Source organism: Sphaeramia orbicularis, chromosome 16 (genome assembly GCF_902148855.1).
Source record: "Sphaeramia orbicularis chromosome 16, fSphaOr1.1, whole genome shotgun sequence".
Lineage (NCBI taxonomy): Eukaryota > Metazoa > Chordata > Actinopteri > Kurtiformes > Apogonidae > Sphaeramia > Sphaeramia orbicularis.
Window position 1 is genome coordinate 51,828,299 of NC_043972.1, and position 17,299 is coordinate 51,845,597.

At 40.0% G+C, this 17,299-nt stretch overlaps 1 protein-coding gene across 1 annotated transcript in view; it reads right to left on the reverse strand.

The window, feature by feature from the left end:
- sostdc1a (sclerostin domain containing 1a) overlaps positions 1–16,220 on the reverse strand; it is a 41,988-nt gene extending 25,768 nt beyond the window's left edge. The window contains exon 1 of the mRNA XM_030157632.1: positions 15,986–16,220. Coding sequence (XP_030013492.1) covers positions 15,986–16,190 — 205 coding nt within the window. The 5' untranslated portion in view covers positions 16,191–16,220. The remainder of the gene's footprint in view (positions 1–15,985) is intronic.
- Between the last annotated feature and the right edge of the window lie 1,079 nt (positions 16,221–17,299).

Here is a 17,299-nt window from a genome sequence, read left to right on the forward strand (position 1 = left end):
TATAACAGACAACATCATATATTACTGTTGAAAAATCTTACATGTGTTAAAACACTATATCTGATTTACTTAATACAAGTTAAATTATTTTGGGTTAATGATAAGGTCAAAAGATACAGAAATTATATGGACTACTATCAGCAAAACATTAGTTGTACTGTCAATTATTACAAATAATTTCTGAGAAGTTGTGGATGATTGGAGGAAAAAAACTCCTATGTACACAGGTCTTATTGTCCATTCACTCAAACTATTGATATAGATGTGAACTGTTTACCCATCCACTTAGATAATGGCAAAAAAAGGACAAAACTAGAAGCACTCGGAGAGCGCAGACCTCCGCCAAGGCTGATCAGTGGCGCCCCCCGTGGGCCCCCCCACCCCCGATCACCACCAAAATTTAATCATTTCTTCCTTATCCCATTTCCAACAAACCCTGAAAATTTCATCCAAATCTGTCCATAACTTTTTGAGTTATGTTGCACACTAACGGACAGACAAACAAACAAACAAACAAACAAACCCTGGCAAAAACATAACCTCCTTGGCGGAGGTAAAAAGGACAAAATATGGTCCTAAATGAACTAAGTTTCAACATGAAGAAATGCACCCAAAATGGACAAACAAGAATATAAATAGAATACATTATTAATGCAATGAAATTCATTGGTTGCAGCCTTTCTGTGCTATATTAAGATAACAGAAACCAATTTTTAAAAAAGATAATGATACATTTGGAGCATATACTTCCACTTAACACACACATGCATGTGCAAATCAATATGCACAAGGGAATTACAGAGAGGAAAAGAAAAAGTGGGATGGAGTGCTCAGGGACAAAAGGGGGAGGGACTTCAGACAGACAAAAATCCACCTCTGGGGTCCAAAGTGACACAGAGTCTGTGAAAGGCAAAAGCAAAATTCCTCATGGATATTACTGATGGAAAAAGGAATTGCAAATAAATTTGGCAAAATCTTAACTAGGGGTGTAACGGTGCACTCGTTTGTAACAAACCATTTCCGTTTGGGGCCTTCGATACACAACAGAAGTGTACCCAAAGAACACATGTAGCCTATGTGAAGAATGCAAACACTCAGGAAGCAGGGAGGCCATAGGCAGGACCCATGTGCAGGGTTTCCCCTATATACATTCTGAATTCTCAGTGCCACTGCAAAAAACAAAAACACTTTATTCTGAGACTGGGGTACCGATAAGGTGTGTGTGTGTGTGTGGGGGGGGTAAACATGACAACAGAGAATATAACAAGAGGCACAGATGCTGGGTCGGATGTTCGAAGCGTGTTAAGTTTCACTTTCGGTTTTCCGTACTTACCGAGTGCATCCCCCCCCCCCATATACAAAATACTCAGCATCCTTCCAGTAGTTTCCAAGGTTGCTGAAAGGTGGGTAGAGAAGCTCATGAATGAATACCTAAATAACAGTTACCCCATGTAAATTTGACCCTGTCATTCATGAGATTCTTCTGTCTAAATTAACACATTTTAATATTTCTGTTGATACCATTTTATGGTTAAGATTATGTCTAGCTGACAGTAAACAATGTATGTATTGACTGTCAAATCATCTCATCTAGATGTTCCTGTGGGTGTACCACAGGGTTCTAATCTCAGTCCATTTGTGTGTTCTCTGTGTATTAATGACCTATCTAAAGCTTGTCTTACTGTTGTTTTTGAAGTATATGCAGATGACACAGTCATCTACACGTGTGCAAAGACCATTCAAGATGCATCCTCCACTCTGACATCAGCAATGGCTCATGTAAATGAATGCCATTTTAAATCTTGCCTGTTACTATGGCATATGTGAAGAAAATTGTATGATGTTCAAAAAACAACCTATGAACATTAAACATTCTGGTATCTTTTTGAGAGTACAGAAACTGCAGAATTGTAGAATTGTGAATGACTAAGTATCTTGTTATGACATTGGATTCAACATTAAGATCCATGAGCTATGTCAAAAGGGTACCAAACAGAGGGAAACGTAACCTACAGAATATTAAACACATTAGACTGTTTGTAACACTTTCTGCTGCTAGAATGTTTTTGCACTCCATGATCCTCTTGCATATTGAGTACTGCTCTACAAGTTTTCCCTAACAGGTGTACTGTAAATGTAATCAAAATAATAGCATCACTTTAGAAAGAATCCTTAAAAGTCCTTGATTAAAAAAAAACAACAAAACTTTAATTTCATTATACTTAACTAAAATGTTGCAGTAATCTGAGCTTTGAGAACTTTACATTTTGTAAATATGCTTGTTTTATTTACAAGGTGCTATATGGATTTGTCCCTCCTCCCATGAGTTTCTTAAGCCAAGAATTCACAATGGTGTCAAAACCAGGGCCTCCTCTAGAGGGCACTGTGAAGTCCAAACAAACTAACCTCCTCTGGACAAAATACACTTTCCAAGAAGGGAACTAAATGCTGGAACCATCGATCAGTCACAGTAAGAGAATGCTCCACGTATGTCACCAATGGTCATGGTGTCAAAATCATTTTAGTTCAGGGGTAACATACAACACAATTTGATCTCAAGTTGGTTGCACCAGTAGAATACTATCATCATCATAATAAGTACATTTTATTAATAGAGCACTTTTCACAGACAGAGTCACAAAGTGCTTTATCAAATCAAATCAAATTTACAGAAACCCAACAGAATCCTCCAGGAGCAAACACTTGTGACTGGTGACAGTGGCAAGGAAAAACTTCCCTTTAACAGGCAGAAACCTCGAGCAGACCCAGACTCCTGAAGGATGGCCATCTGCCTTGACCAGTTGGGGTTAAAGAGTGAGAGTAAAGGAGGAGAAAAGAGAGAGCGATAGAGATATAGAGAGACTGGGGAAGATAGGGGGAGACACATGGAGTACATGTAACACTGTAAAGTAGCAACTTCCCATTGCAAAAAACGAATAAAACGGTACAAATAGAACACAATTAGAATACCCATAAAACACAATAAAATACCATTAAAAACAGTTTAAAATATGATGAATACATAAAGTGCAATCAGTCTGTGGTGGCCCTGAGTCAGTTGGGAAATTAAAAAGCCTGTTTGAACAGGAGTGTTTTGAGGTGTTTTTTTAAAACTCTCTACAGAGTCCATGGACCGTAAGTGTTGAGGCAGGTCATTCCAGAGACCTGGTGCTACAGCTTTAAAGGACCTGTCACCACGTGTGCTAAAACAGGTGTGTGGAACCATCAGTAGGTGCTGTTCTGAAGACCTCAGGCTACGAGCCAAGCTGTAGGGCTGAATTAGGGAAGTAATGTATCCAGGGGCTTGGCCATGTAGAGCCCAGAAAGTTAGCACCAGAATTTTGAAATGAAAACAATATAAAATAGGGAGCCAGTGGAGTGATTTAAGAATGGGAGTGATGTGGGCTCTACTGTTTGTGCGGGTCAGAAGCCTCGCAGCAGAGTTTTGGACAAACTGTAGACGGGCCAGCTCCTTCTTGTTTAAGCATGTGAACAGGCTGTTACAGTAGTCTAAACGAGAAGACACAAATGTGTGAACGATCATCTCAATAATAGTAACTACAACTGCAAGCTGTTATGAACAGGGGCCAAGCCTCCCCGCCCACTTGGCCCCCAGGCCCCACGGAGCCCACAGAAGTCAGCCCCAAAGGATGACAGGCTCGGGTCGAGCTCCTGGAGGCTGGGCCCCTGTTCATAATGGTTTGCAGTTGTAATTAGTATTCCAACATCTCACCCGCCGTATGTGCTGTAATGGGACAAATGCACCAGTAGTGTGAAAGGCTAAATGTATGGTAACCTGGATTTGTTGTAATAAATTATACTCACATTCACCAATCATTACTAAACTTTACAGCTGCTCTCAGGAGTGACCCCGCATCATACCCACTAAATTGCATAGAAATCGGTACAGCTGTTTAAGAGACATGAATTTAACATATTTGCAGTGCCCCCTAGTGGCCAAAATTCGCCAAATTCGGCTCATACCCTCACAGTGACATGCCAACCAAGTATCTAATATTTGGTGTTGACAACATTTAATTTGTCCAAGATTTGTAATAGTTAACATTTTGTTAGCTAGCAACAGAAATTTATTCATTAATAATTTTCCCATTTTTTGACCAAACAAAATCCTTTTGATAAATTAGTATCATGCCTATGAGAAGAGTATACATGCCAAGACTCACACAGATCGGATAAAATCCCAAGTAGGAGTTTGAAAAAGTAGGTTTTCCAGTTTTTGCAATTTTGCCAAAAAAAAGTCCTCCCCCAAATCTGCCTGACCAAGACCATGTGATTCAGCTCTATTCAGAGAATCTGAGGAAATGAGGTTTTTGACTGTATGACATACAGTGTGGGAGTTACAGACCAAAATGTATTGTCTTTGGTTATAGTGCCCCCTGTTGGTGGATATATATAAGTTTTTGCATCTGAGTTTCGTGCAGGGGTCTGGACCAACCCTCCAAATTCCACCACTCTACCATGTACGGTTTAGGCTGCAGCAACAGTTTTAACTGTATTCCCTGCATTCACTGTAATGGGACCAATGCATTAGTAATGCAAAAGGCTGAATGTGTGGTGACTTGGATTTGTTGTAATCAATTACGCCCACGTTGACCAATCATTACCAAACTTTACAGCTGGTCCCAGGAGTGACCCCCCCATCATGCTCACTGAATTTCTTGCGAATCAGACCAACTTTTTTGTGACTTCATATTTCTCATTTTATAGCGCCCCCTATTGTCCAATTTGCACCAAATTTGGTACAGCGCCTCTGGTGGACCTCTAACATAAGTGTATTGAGTTTGGTGTCGACAGCATTTACTTTGACAAAGATATGCAACAATATTGTTCATTTATAACTAGCATATTTTTTACAGCAGCAAACTTCTTGTAATAACTTTAGATCAGAAAGCCTCTGAAGATTGTATGTGCCAAGTTTGATGCCAATGGGGCTTAAATCCTAGTAGGAGTTTGAAAAAGTATGTTTTTGATATGTAGTAACTTAGAAAGTAAAATATGCAGCAAAAGTGGGCAAGGCCTATGTCAGCAGACTCATCTCTATCCAAGGAGTACAAAGATGTAAAGTTTATGAAGGTGTCATTTAAAATGGGGAAGTTAGAGGCAAAAACGTTTATTTGTCTGTTATAGCACCACCACAGTTTTTGGTATGGTAGATCTGTGTCCTATTCTATAGGGCAGGGGTGGCCAACCCTGGTCCTGGAGAGCCACAATCCAGCATGTTTCTTCCAACACACCTGAGTCAAATGATGAGCCTATCATCAAGCTCTGCAGAAGCCTGATAACGACCATCAGGTGTGCAGGAAGAGGGAAACATCTAAAACATGCTGGATTGTGGCTCTCCAGGACCAGGGTTGGCCACCCCTGCTATAGGGTCTATAGAAATTTCACAGCCCTAAGCATAACAGTTCAGCTGTAGTAAATGTTTATTGTTTAACTTGTAATAAGCCATGCCCACATTGTTCAGCCACACCCACCTTCTATATATGGCCTCAGGAAGGGCCCTTCATCATACCCACCAAATTTTGTCGAAATCGGTGCAGCCGTTTAAGAGATATATATTTTTCATATTTGCAGCGCCCCCTAGAGGCTAACATTCGCCAAATTCAGCTCATACGCTTACAGTCAGATTAGAACCCTGGATCTAAGACCTGGTGTTGATAGCATTTACTTTGACTGAGATATGTAACAGTCAGCATTTTTTTAGCTAGCTACAGAAATTTGTTTGTTAATAATTTGCACATTTTTAGACCAAACTAAATTCTTGTGATAACTTTAGATCAGGTCGATTTGTCGAGTGTACGTGCCAAAATTCACGCAGATTGGGCAAAATCCCAAGGAGGAGTTCGAAAAAGTAGGTTTTCCAGTTTTCGCAATTTTGCGGGGAAAAAAGTCATGGCGGAAATGGGCATGGCCTAGCCCATGTGATTCAGTCCTATTTAGTGAATCTGAGGATATAAAGTTTTTGAATGTGCGACATACGGTATGAGAGCTATATATCAAAACGCGTTGTCCTTGATTATAGCACCCCCTGCTGGTAGATATACTGTATGTGCGCTTTTGTCTCCGAGTTACGTGCAGGGGTCTGGACCAACCCTCCAAATTGAACCACCCTACCATGTACGGTTTAGGCAGCAGCAACAGTTTTAGCTGAGAAAAATAAAATTAAGGTGAAGAATAATAAAAATCTGAACAAAAACAATAGGGTTCCACAGCACTGCAGGAACTGGGAGGGGGGGGCTTAATATCAAATCCCACATTAGCCCTGATTTTCTGATGCAAGAAGATGTTCTAAGCACTCCTGTGTAATTTTTTTTAAAATTTTCATCCAACCCCCCCCCCCCCCCCCCCCCCGAAAATTACTTTTTTAACTCTGAAAATCGCAACTTTCCCAGCTTCTCCACTCTTTTGTCCAGTGCAATGTATAAATATGTTCATGATGGGACATTTAATGATATTGTCAGTGCCAGATTGTATCGTAAGAGTACTTTGTACTATGAACAGTCTAATGTCAAGGTCATGTTGGAGGTTAAAGGTCACCAAAATGCCTAGTTTTTTCCAAAAATTCATACCATTCTGACATTTTATCAAATATGTCCGAAGTTCTCTTCCCTCTGGTTTCCTGGTGGGATCCCCCAAGGCCTTTGGCCCTTTAAAGACACATTACAGACTAAATATTGCAACATGTACATTCCAGTTGAATTTGCCACCATTAGTGTTGCGGGAAACACTAGCACACATTTTGGCGGGCATCACTAACACTTCATTCATTTTCTGAGCCTGCTTCATCCTCACAAGGTCGCTTGGAGCCTATCGAGCACAGGTGTCAAATATGCGGCCCGGGGGCCAAATCCGGCCCGCCAAAGGGTTCAATCTAGCCCCTGCGAAGAATTTGTGAAATGCAAAAATTACACTGAAGATACTAACAATCAAGGATGTTAAAATCATTTTAGGTCATTTCAGTCTAAAGTGGATCAGACCAGTAAAATACCATCATAATAACCTATAAATAATGAAAACTGTAAATTTGTCTCTTTGTTTTAGTGTAACAAAAAGTAAAATTACACAAAAATGCTCACATTTACAGACTAGCCTTTAACAAAAAATGAGAATATCTGAAATGTCTTAAGAGAAGTATGTGGAGTTTTGATAATATTCTGTCTGTTATTTAATGTTTTGAGTATTTGTAGATCCACTGTGATTTTCAAGTTGTGATTCACATGTATAAATGATAAACTAAGGCGTAACATTGTTAACATTGCACTTATTTTACCAAAGAATTTTCAGGTTGTTTATATTTGTTCATATTATGTTCAAGTACAATTCACAGATGTAAACATTTTCATTACAGAATTTACTTTTTTCACTGAAAAGTTCTTATCCTATTATTTATATTATTTTACTGGTCCGGCCCACTTTATATTGTATTAGGCTGAATGCGGCCCCTGAACTAAAATGAGTTTGGCACCCCTACTATTGGGCCTTACAGGTGAAGGCAGTGGTCACCCTGGACATTTTGTCAGTTCATCACAGGCTGAACATATAGAGACAAATAATCACTCTCACATTCACACCTATGGGCAATTTAGATTAACCCATTAACCTATCAGTGCATGTGTTTGGATGGTGGGAGGAGCCAGAGTACCAGAGAGAACCCACACAGACACGAGGAGAACATGCAAACTCCACACAGAAACCAATCAAACCCAGGACCTTCTGTCTGTGAGGCACCAGGTCTATCCACTGCACCACTGTGTCGCCCACAACAGGACATATACATGTAAATGTCACAGTCATGTCAAACTACCATTTGTTCTTTTTGACATGTCTATATGGATAAGACATTGTGTAAATAGTTCTGTTTAATGTGTCTGATTGAATGTCAGCTGTTTGTGGTCAATAGATGTGTTCTGAGGAGAGAACCTGAGCCCAACATTTGGAAGAACCCACATTAACAGCTTCATTACATGAAATGTGCATTTTTGACCATTTGGGTGACCTTTGACCTATAATTGGACCTTGACACTACACCTTTTGTAGTGCAAAGCACTCTGAAGACATGACATGTCTCACAAAAAAAAAACATTTAAGGGCCCAGCATGAGCAGATTGTTACTTTGTACTTTATCAAAAGTGAAGAAGGTTTGAAAGTTGACAAAAACCCCATGTTTTCAGGGTTTAAAAGGTAATTTTGTTTTTGGGCTTGATTTGACATTTTTTCACATTTTTGTATTCCCAAGACATGGGAGCATTAGAAAATCTGGGCTAAAGTTGAATCTGAAAAATTTCCTGAAATAAGCCCCCTCCTACTGGAACTGTGGAACACGTATGCCAGGTTCTTCATGTTATTCACATTTTTTTGAAGAATAGTTTGTAGATGTAAACATTTTCATGATGCATGACGCAATTTCACTTTTTTCACTCTAAAACACAGAAAATTTTTGAGTTGTCAATATTTGAAGGTTATGTTATTATTTTACTGGTCCGGCCCACTCGAGATCATATTGGGCTGAATTTGGCCCCCAGTGGCATTTCTAGCCCATTTTTTTGGTATGCTGAAGCACCCGTAAATTTAATTAATTGATTTAAAATCAAAATCAAATTTTTTTTAATTAGCACGATTTTTAAAAAAGGAAAATGGTAAAATCGATTTCATCTCTCTTGTGCCTCCGGGCCACACATCTCTGGGCTACTGTAGGCTCCTCCTGTGAGAGTGGTCTTCCACAGAAGTCCGTGTAATGAACCTTGGACCTTAAATCTGTGATGGGCCTGCAGTAGTGATACCAATGTAAGTCGCAGTCCACGCCCGGATCCCCCAATTCAAATATAACTGCATGGGGATCACTTCTCTTACGTTGTCCTGCACAGATACATACCATATTGTCTTCTTCCAATCCAGGTCGCAGCAGCAGCAGCCTCAGCAGAGTAGCCCAGACAGCTCTCTCCCCAGCCACATCCACCAGCTCCAGGGGAATCCCAAGGTGTTCCCAGGCCAGCCCAGAGATATAATCCCTCCAGCGTTTCCTGAGTCCGTCTCCTCCATGCACAGATCCTCCAATTTAAATATAACCGCATGGGGATCACTCATATTACATGGTCCATGCAGGCACGTACAACTGTTATTTCTTTATTCATCAAATAGATTAGATTTGCAACCAAAAAAGAGATTTGACAGCAAAAGACAGTAAGTGGCAATCAAAAAAAAAAAAAAAAGATCATTTTGCTTATAAATCCATCCTCTTTGCTTGTGAGTTAAAAACTTTTGCTTGAAAATCACTCCTCTTTGCTTGCGACTTCAAAAGGTTTGCTTGCGAATTAAACAGCACTTAATGGGCGGGGCCTACATTGAGGGATGAGAGAAGAGTTTCTATTAGTGGGTTTGAGCTGGCTCTATCGCCGGCTACAGCTTCTGCGTTAAACCAACTTCTCTGTTGTCTTATGTTACTTGGAGGTAAGTTGACAGTGTATTGCTCTTTGAAATTGAAATGTGTCCCATAAGTAATGAATTACACTAAATAGCATTGGCTACAGGTGGTGTACATTCACAGCCTGAGCAGGGCTGAGTATAGAATGAGTGATAGTGACAGGGAGGCGTTTGTAACATAGGGCTAGGATTTAAACGTTAGTGATGCACGGTACTCTCAGTACCAAAACATCTCAGTTCCTACTACACCAGAAAACACACCCGGAGCAACTTAATGACGCTTTTTTTTCTTGCTGATGTTATAAAACACATACGCTGCTACAGCTGTGCAGCGACACATCAGCGGCTGTCAGCCTGTATCTGTCCCACAGTAGGTTTAGGGCTCCTGGAGCTCTGTCCATTAGGACAATGACATCGCCTCAGAGATGTAGAATGTGAAGCAGAGAAACAAATATTTCAGCACCACTGATTTGTAGTTCCTCTCTGTTTAACCCGGCGTTTGGCTGTATTTTTGTATTGAAAGAGTTGAAGATCTGAGCACTGATCAGCTGAACTGCTGCACAGCTGTAGCAGCGTGTGTGTTTTATAACATAAGCAAGAAAAAAAAAGAGCATTATTCAGTTGCTCTGGGTGCGTTTTCTGGTATAGTAGGAACCGTGACGTTTTGGTACCATGGGTACCGGTCAACACTAATGTTTAAATCCCAGCCGTGTGTGTAAGTGCCTCCCTGTAACTCACTCACTCATTCCATACTCTACACAGCCCGTGGCTCCCCTCAGGCTGTGAGTGTACAGCAGGCTGTAACCAACACGGTTTAGTGCAACTCATTACTTACGAGACACATTTCAATTTCAAACAGCAATAGACAAATATAATAATATAATATCATATAGAATAGAATAGAATAGAATAGAATAGAATAAATTTACCTCCTAGTAACATAACACAATGGAGAAGTGGATTTAATGTGAAAGCTGTAGCCGGCACTGGAGCCAGGTCAAACCCACCAATAGAAACTCTTCTCTCATACATCAGTGTAGGCCCTGCCCATTAAATGCTGTTTAGTTCGCAAGCAAAACTTTTGAAGTCACAAAGAGGAGTGATTTTCAAGCAAAACTTTTTAAAGGTGCGGGAGACTTTCGTCACCAATTTTTCATCAAATCTGTAAAACCCCAGTCATAGTCTAAGTATCATGAATCCGTAAGTCTTTCTGTGATTACTCACCCGAATCTCTTCCCTCACGGTGAACAATTTCGTAGTGTACTCCACCATAAACAAAACATTTGTTTACAAACAGAGCCGGTAGGTAACTTGGGCATCTTTGGAATTTTGTCGTGACGTGCATTGTGGGAAGCGGAGGTTCGTGCAGCTGCCTGGCAGTAGCAGCGGCAGTGCAACCATATAATATCATATGGCTGCAACAAACATGACGCAGAAAAGGCTGAAACATGGAAACGGCTGGAGGTAAACAGAACTCCATCCATTTCCACGTCATGTTTGTTGCAGCTGCCGCTGCCAGGCGGCTGCAAAAACCTCCACTTCCCACAATGCACGTCGCGTCAAGATTCCAAAGATGCCAGAGTTATCTACCAGCTCTGTTTGTAAACAAATGGTTTGTTTATGATGGATTACACTTTTAAAATTGTTCATCGTGAGGGAAGAGATTCAGGTGAATTATCAAAGAAAGACTTAAGGATTCATGATACTTAGACTATGACTAGGTTTTTTTCAAATCTGATGAAAAATTGGTGACGAAAGTCTCCTCCAGCTTTAACTCACAAGCAAAGAGGTCTGATTTATAAGGAAAATTATCTTTTTTTTTTATTGCCACTTACTGTCTTTTGCTGTCAGATCTCTCTTTTGGTTGCAAATCTATTCCATTTGATTGATGAATAAAGAAACAAATGTCTCCATACAACTGATGCCTGTCACTGACTTACAATGGAATCACTTCTGTGGGCCCATCATGGAATTTTCAGGGATTCCGTGATACCATCACAGATTTGAGGTAGGGAACAGTGCCTTGCATTGTGGGCTGCTTACAAAAACAACATGCTGACTTCTGTTGTCTTTTGTAGTTTTACCCAAAAACCTAAATCGAGTTTTTAGAGGGAAAAAAAAAAAAAAAAAAATCGGGATTTTATTTTTGGCCAAAATCATGCAGCCCTGCCTAAATTGAATCGCAGCACCCCTAAAATGTAAGAGATTTTTTTTTTTTTTCTTTGTCCATTTTTGACAAGCTAGAAAAATGTAAAAACCATACTTGAAACATAATGTTTTACAAAAACACAGCCCCCCCCGCCACACACCCACCCACCCACCCACCCACCCACACACACACACACACACACACACCCCTTATCTCGAAAATGGTTTGATCCAGCCCACTCTTCCCACCTTTCCCCGACTCGGACTCCCGAGTGCTCAGAGCAATGCGCAGCCTTCCAGAGTTGGTAGGATACAGTACCTGGCTTGAACCGGGATGTGACACATTTCTTTACTTGTACCACTTAATACAAACACATTATTATCATCACCAGTCCTTATTTTTGCTGTATTGAAACGAAGATCACTGTTTATGTTGTTAGGTAGGAGGGTCAGTCCATCTCAGCTCATCCTAAAAAAGGGCATTTTTAAACCTCACCTCCTCCAATTTTTTAATGAAATTTGGTATATAGACAATTCATAGCCAGGAAAGACAAAAATTCAACTTTTACCTTTATCAGACCAACAGTTTTTGAGATATGGCAATTTCATTTTTTCCCTTTTTCCAAATAAGGCTGTGGCAGCCTCATTACCTCTGCCAGGAGGTATCGTGATCGCTTTGCTTTGTGTGCATGCGTGTGTATTTGTTTGTTTGTTTGTTAGCAAGATAACTCAAAAAGTTATGGATGGACTTTCAGGAAATTTTCAGGAAATGTTGATACTTGCACAAGGAAGAAATTATTACATTTTGGTGGTGATCGGGGGTGTGGTGTGGGGGGCCCCACTGATCGGCCTTGGCGGAGGTCTGCGCTCTCTGAGTGCTTTTCTTGAAAAGACAGCGCAGACCTCCGCCAAGGCCGATCAGTGGGGCCCCCCGTGGGCCCCCCCCACACCCCACCCCCGATCACCACCAAAATGTAATTATTTCTTCCATGTGCCAGTATCAACATTTCCTGAAAATTTCATGAAAATCTGTCCATAACTTTTTGAGAAATCTTGCTAACAAACAAACAAACACAGGGGGGCGAGGGGGGGCAGATCTGTCTTGGCGGAGGTCTGTGCGAGTGCTTTTCTTGTTTCAAATTGCTGTAGGTCAGCAACCATTGGTCTTATTTTAAAAAGCAATGTATTTCTGTAAAGGGGAGACTATAAGGAATCTAAATCCTTTTATACATTTGGGTACTTTTGAGTTGGATAACCTTTTGATTTATATTTTGACCTTGAAATTGAGACTGTGAGACACACCCAACCTCTTTGACACCATTATGAAAAATGTAGCCCTATGTGTCAACTACAACACATAAAAAAAAAAAAATAGGATTTTCTTTTTTTATATTTTAGCAAATTGGGATAGAATATAGGCCTACCTCAAGATTCATGGTTAATTCTGTGTATTAAAGGGGTCATATTTTGCTAGACCCACTTTTATTAGTCTTTGGTACATTTATTGGTGTATTTGGGGACCCCAGCAGTTCATAAAGTTTGAATTTGAACCCTCCAGGTGCTGCAAAGCTATCTTTATATTCATTCCAGCAAAAATTGAGTGGATTTCTACAACCAGTTTGAATTCCTTCTTAATTTGTTACATTAACAACTAGTCACATCTCCACATCTGCACATATAAGGTCAAGACTTCCGACGAACATTTTACCGAGTATGCCATAGGTACAGTCAGCAACGACATCACAGCGGGGGGCGGGGAAACCTGAGGGGGAAAAGAACTCCCCCCCAGTTTCAACTTGTTTTGCGAATGGTAATAAATTTTCATGATGTACTTTGAATCGCTATTGCCTTTTGACAAGGATCAATATATTAAAAAATTAAATCCATTGGGGTTGGATTGTTGTCCATACGTTTAAAAGACTGGGCGAATGATCTGACTCAGTGGCCTTTAGTGTCATTTCCAGACATCTGCTACTTAATCGAGTCACCTGGTAAGGGACTATATCACTAGATATGATTAATTAAACTTAACATAATTTCAGTACCTAACATTAAATAGATGAATTAATGTTCATGTTTTTGTTGGTCCAATATGATGTAAGGTTCTTTTAGCTTTGCACAGAAACAAGCAATAGAAATGTCCTTCAAAGGGCTATATTTTATTTTATGCTTGGAGTACATTTCAGAGCCTGCACATTTGATTTTTTTATTTTTTTTTTATTTGCCATACTCAGTAAAGAACTTTAATCAGTACTTCTACTTTTGCCAGACTTTTGTACACAAGTATCTGGAATGTATATTTTTCTACATCTTGCGAGGGAATCTACACAAATTACAAATGTAGTACAAAGTTCACTAGCGTTTAAACAAATTTAATATTCCTGATACCTGGACATAGTCTACGATTGTCTGGAAATGGTTAACATTCCACTTAACTGACCTGAAATGAAATGCCGACTGCAGACATACACATTTTGCTGTAGGGTCCCATAATCTGACGAACTCCTCTCTTCTGATAGCCATTTTGTCCTCCTTTGTGGTTCTGTTTTATTATTGAGTAAAATGTAAAAATTTAATTGGTGAATGTGTTGTTTATGTGTGGTGCAAAATGGCACATAGCAACTCTTCAGCATTATGGCTAATGGCAGAGACTGGTTTGTTTTCCCCCTCAGTTCTAATCGGATGTGATGTTTGTGGGCGTTCCCGTTGTTGCCAGCTGTATCTTTAATTGTTTGTGTGCAGCAGCGGTTGTAGTCCATCCTGAAAATATGTCCAGACTTTGAGCAGATTACCCAAAATGTTCAGTTTAACAAACTCAGGTGGCTGAACAGGGCAGAGCAGCACACTCAACAACCCAGAAGGGCGTGGGGTCATGTGCATTTAAAGGACCAGTGTTCAAAACAATCTTTTTCATGTCATTACTCAAAAATAGGGTTGAAGATGGGCCTGTAGAGTTTAATTAGCTAATGAAGAATTCAGATCCGAACATAGCATTTACAGTTTATGTAGACCACAGGGAAATTTTTTTAAATGCACAATTCCATTTAAAAAAGCAAAATATCACTCCTTTAAGAGTTCAGAGGATGTGCAAACAGAGCCTGTTCCAAGTTTTTAGTTTCTTTAAAACAAAGGAAGAACAGTCATTATTACCATTTTCTTGATGCTTTATAAATTTTATACCTCAGAGAAATACAATTACTCCTGAGTTTCATAAACCTTTGAGCCAATAAAGTTAAAGATTTTCTGGCTATGAATTACTCATACACCAAATTTCAGCAAAATTGGAGGAGGTGGGGTTTAATTCACTGGGTGAACTGAGATGGACTGACCTAGGAGTTAGTGATTTCTAGCTAGGAAATGTTCCAGGTGGTACAGTCAACCTCTGTCTATTTGAATTGGAGTGAGAGAAGCTGCTGTTGTGTCATGTGCATGTGTATGTATTAAAGCCAAGACAGACTGACATCCAGCCTCATCATGGATATAAGATTGATTAAAAAAATAAATAAATAAAGAGCCAGGTTCAGGTACGATTGTAAGATCAAATGTTGTGACTTAATTTTCCACAGCAACCAAATATTCTATTTTTTCCTATTTGTATATTACTATTATAAGTTGGATAAATGTATCAGTTTGTATCTCTTACTAGATAGAAAATGCATTGTTTGTATATATATATATATATACACATACATACATACATACATACACACACACACACACACACACACACACGCATACATAGACAGACAGACAGACAGACAAACAAGAAGGAAAAAGGCAGAGACAAACATTAAAAAAGTCCATTTCTGTTCATGTGTTTTACATGTGCAATGCATTTCAAATAAAAGTCCAAAAAGTAAGTCCAAGGTCCATTTTTTTGTATTTTCGGCACTCACCATAAGGGGCTGTTTTACTCCAGAAACATACATATACTGTTTGTATGTATATGTAGGCGTTGAGGAGTTGCTGTATCAAAATGTGTTGGCCTCCTCTAGAAATTACAGTTAGGATATAGCCTATTTATTTTATGATTCCAATCCATTCCTCTTTTAGTGTGGCTCAGCATTTAAATAACTTTTATCAGATTTGATGGTTTAGTTCCCCTACCCAAAAAGTGTTATGTCTTCCTTTCACAAATGTAGGAATGAAGGTCTGAAATTGTGTTAAAATGTACAAAACAGTGAAATGTCTCTTGGCTGGTTGGCCAGCACTCTGGGTGCTCAGCACCCATACACCTCTGATCCTACAATCGCCCCTTGTGGCCCCTAAACTAAAAATGAGTTTGACACCCGTTTACTACTGTCTGTTCCCCACATTGATAAACATTACAGGAGAGCTGGATCATTCCAACAGCTCAGAGTGTGGGTACGCCACGCTCTGATGCGCCTCCACTTACCGCTTCCGTTGTGCGCTCCTCCACTCGCTCCTTTCCCGGCGGTCCTCGCTCGATTCAGGGACATGTTTCTCTGAAGGACGGGCTCCGGTGCGTTCACATGCGAGAACAGCAGCTCCGTAGCGTCGTTCTTGAACGCTTGGCTACTCCTGAACAGGATGCAAAGTAAGACCAAGGAGTGGCAGGAGTCGTGTACGCTCAGGTGCATTCTAGCCGGTAGATGGGTTTGAATGAAGAAGAGGGAGACGAAAATGACTAAGTCAGTGGACTGCTGCTGCACGTTTTCTCTCCGGTTCTGTTTTATACAGCAGGGCCCGCCTTGCGCCCTGGCAGCCTCTCAGGTACGAATCTAAAATCAGTCTCTGATTGGTCAGCGTGATTAGTCCCACCCACTGCTTTTATTATGAAGGGATTACCATTTGATTGTGGATTGCTGATGGGGAAGACTTTCACTGTTGATGATGATGATGATGATGATAGTATTAAGTAAGATAAAAATTCGACTTTATTGATCCCACCATGGGGAAATTTCACAGTTGACAGCAGCAAAATACAACACACCAGTGCAAGAGAAACATAGGTAGAAAAAAACTAAAACACAATTGAGAATGAAATATAAAAGACAATGAGAAATTTGACATTTATATAAATATTTATACAAATACAGAATTAGAATTAAACATTTTTAAAATTTAGTTTATTCAATAGTTGTTTAATAGTATATACATGTTTACATTATTTACATTGTGCACATGTACATGGTGTGATATGGGGGGAGGTTACTGTGTGAACTGTTATATAGTCTGATGGCTGTGGGGAGGAATGACCTGCAGTAGCACTTCTTGCGTAGGGGGTGTAAAAGTCTGATGCTGAAGGAGATACTCAGGGCCTCTCCAGTGTAGTGCAGGGCTTCTTCAATAGACCCCGCCATCAAACACAGGTTCACTGATTCACCATGGCAACTAGAGCAGCATACTTTTTCCTGTCAGAGGCAGAACTCCACATGGAGGCTTAAGAGGAGGTAAAGGACCAAATTAAAAGGAAAGGCAACACCGCCGCAGTTATAAAAACATCAAGAGAAAGCGTGGCAAAGGACTGCAGACCGCCTAACTGTGTAAGTATGGCACAAATACACACTCACTGCTCCACTGAAACCATCACAATTACAGTCCAAATAGTTTATTAACATCTCCAAAAACGTTGCTGTACTCATGAATCAGCTGAAATTGTTAGTGAAATTGCCTGCAAATGTGAGTGACATTGTGGAAATGCAACTCTATCAGACTGTATAACTCTGATAAATAGATGAGCTCACTG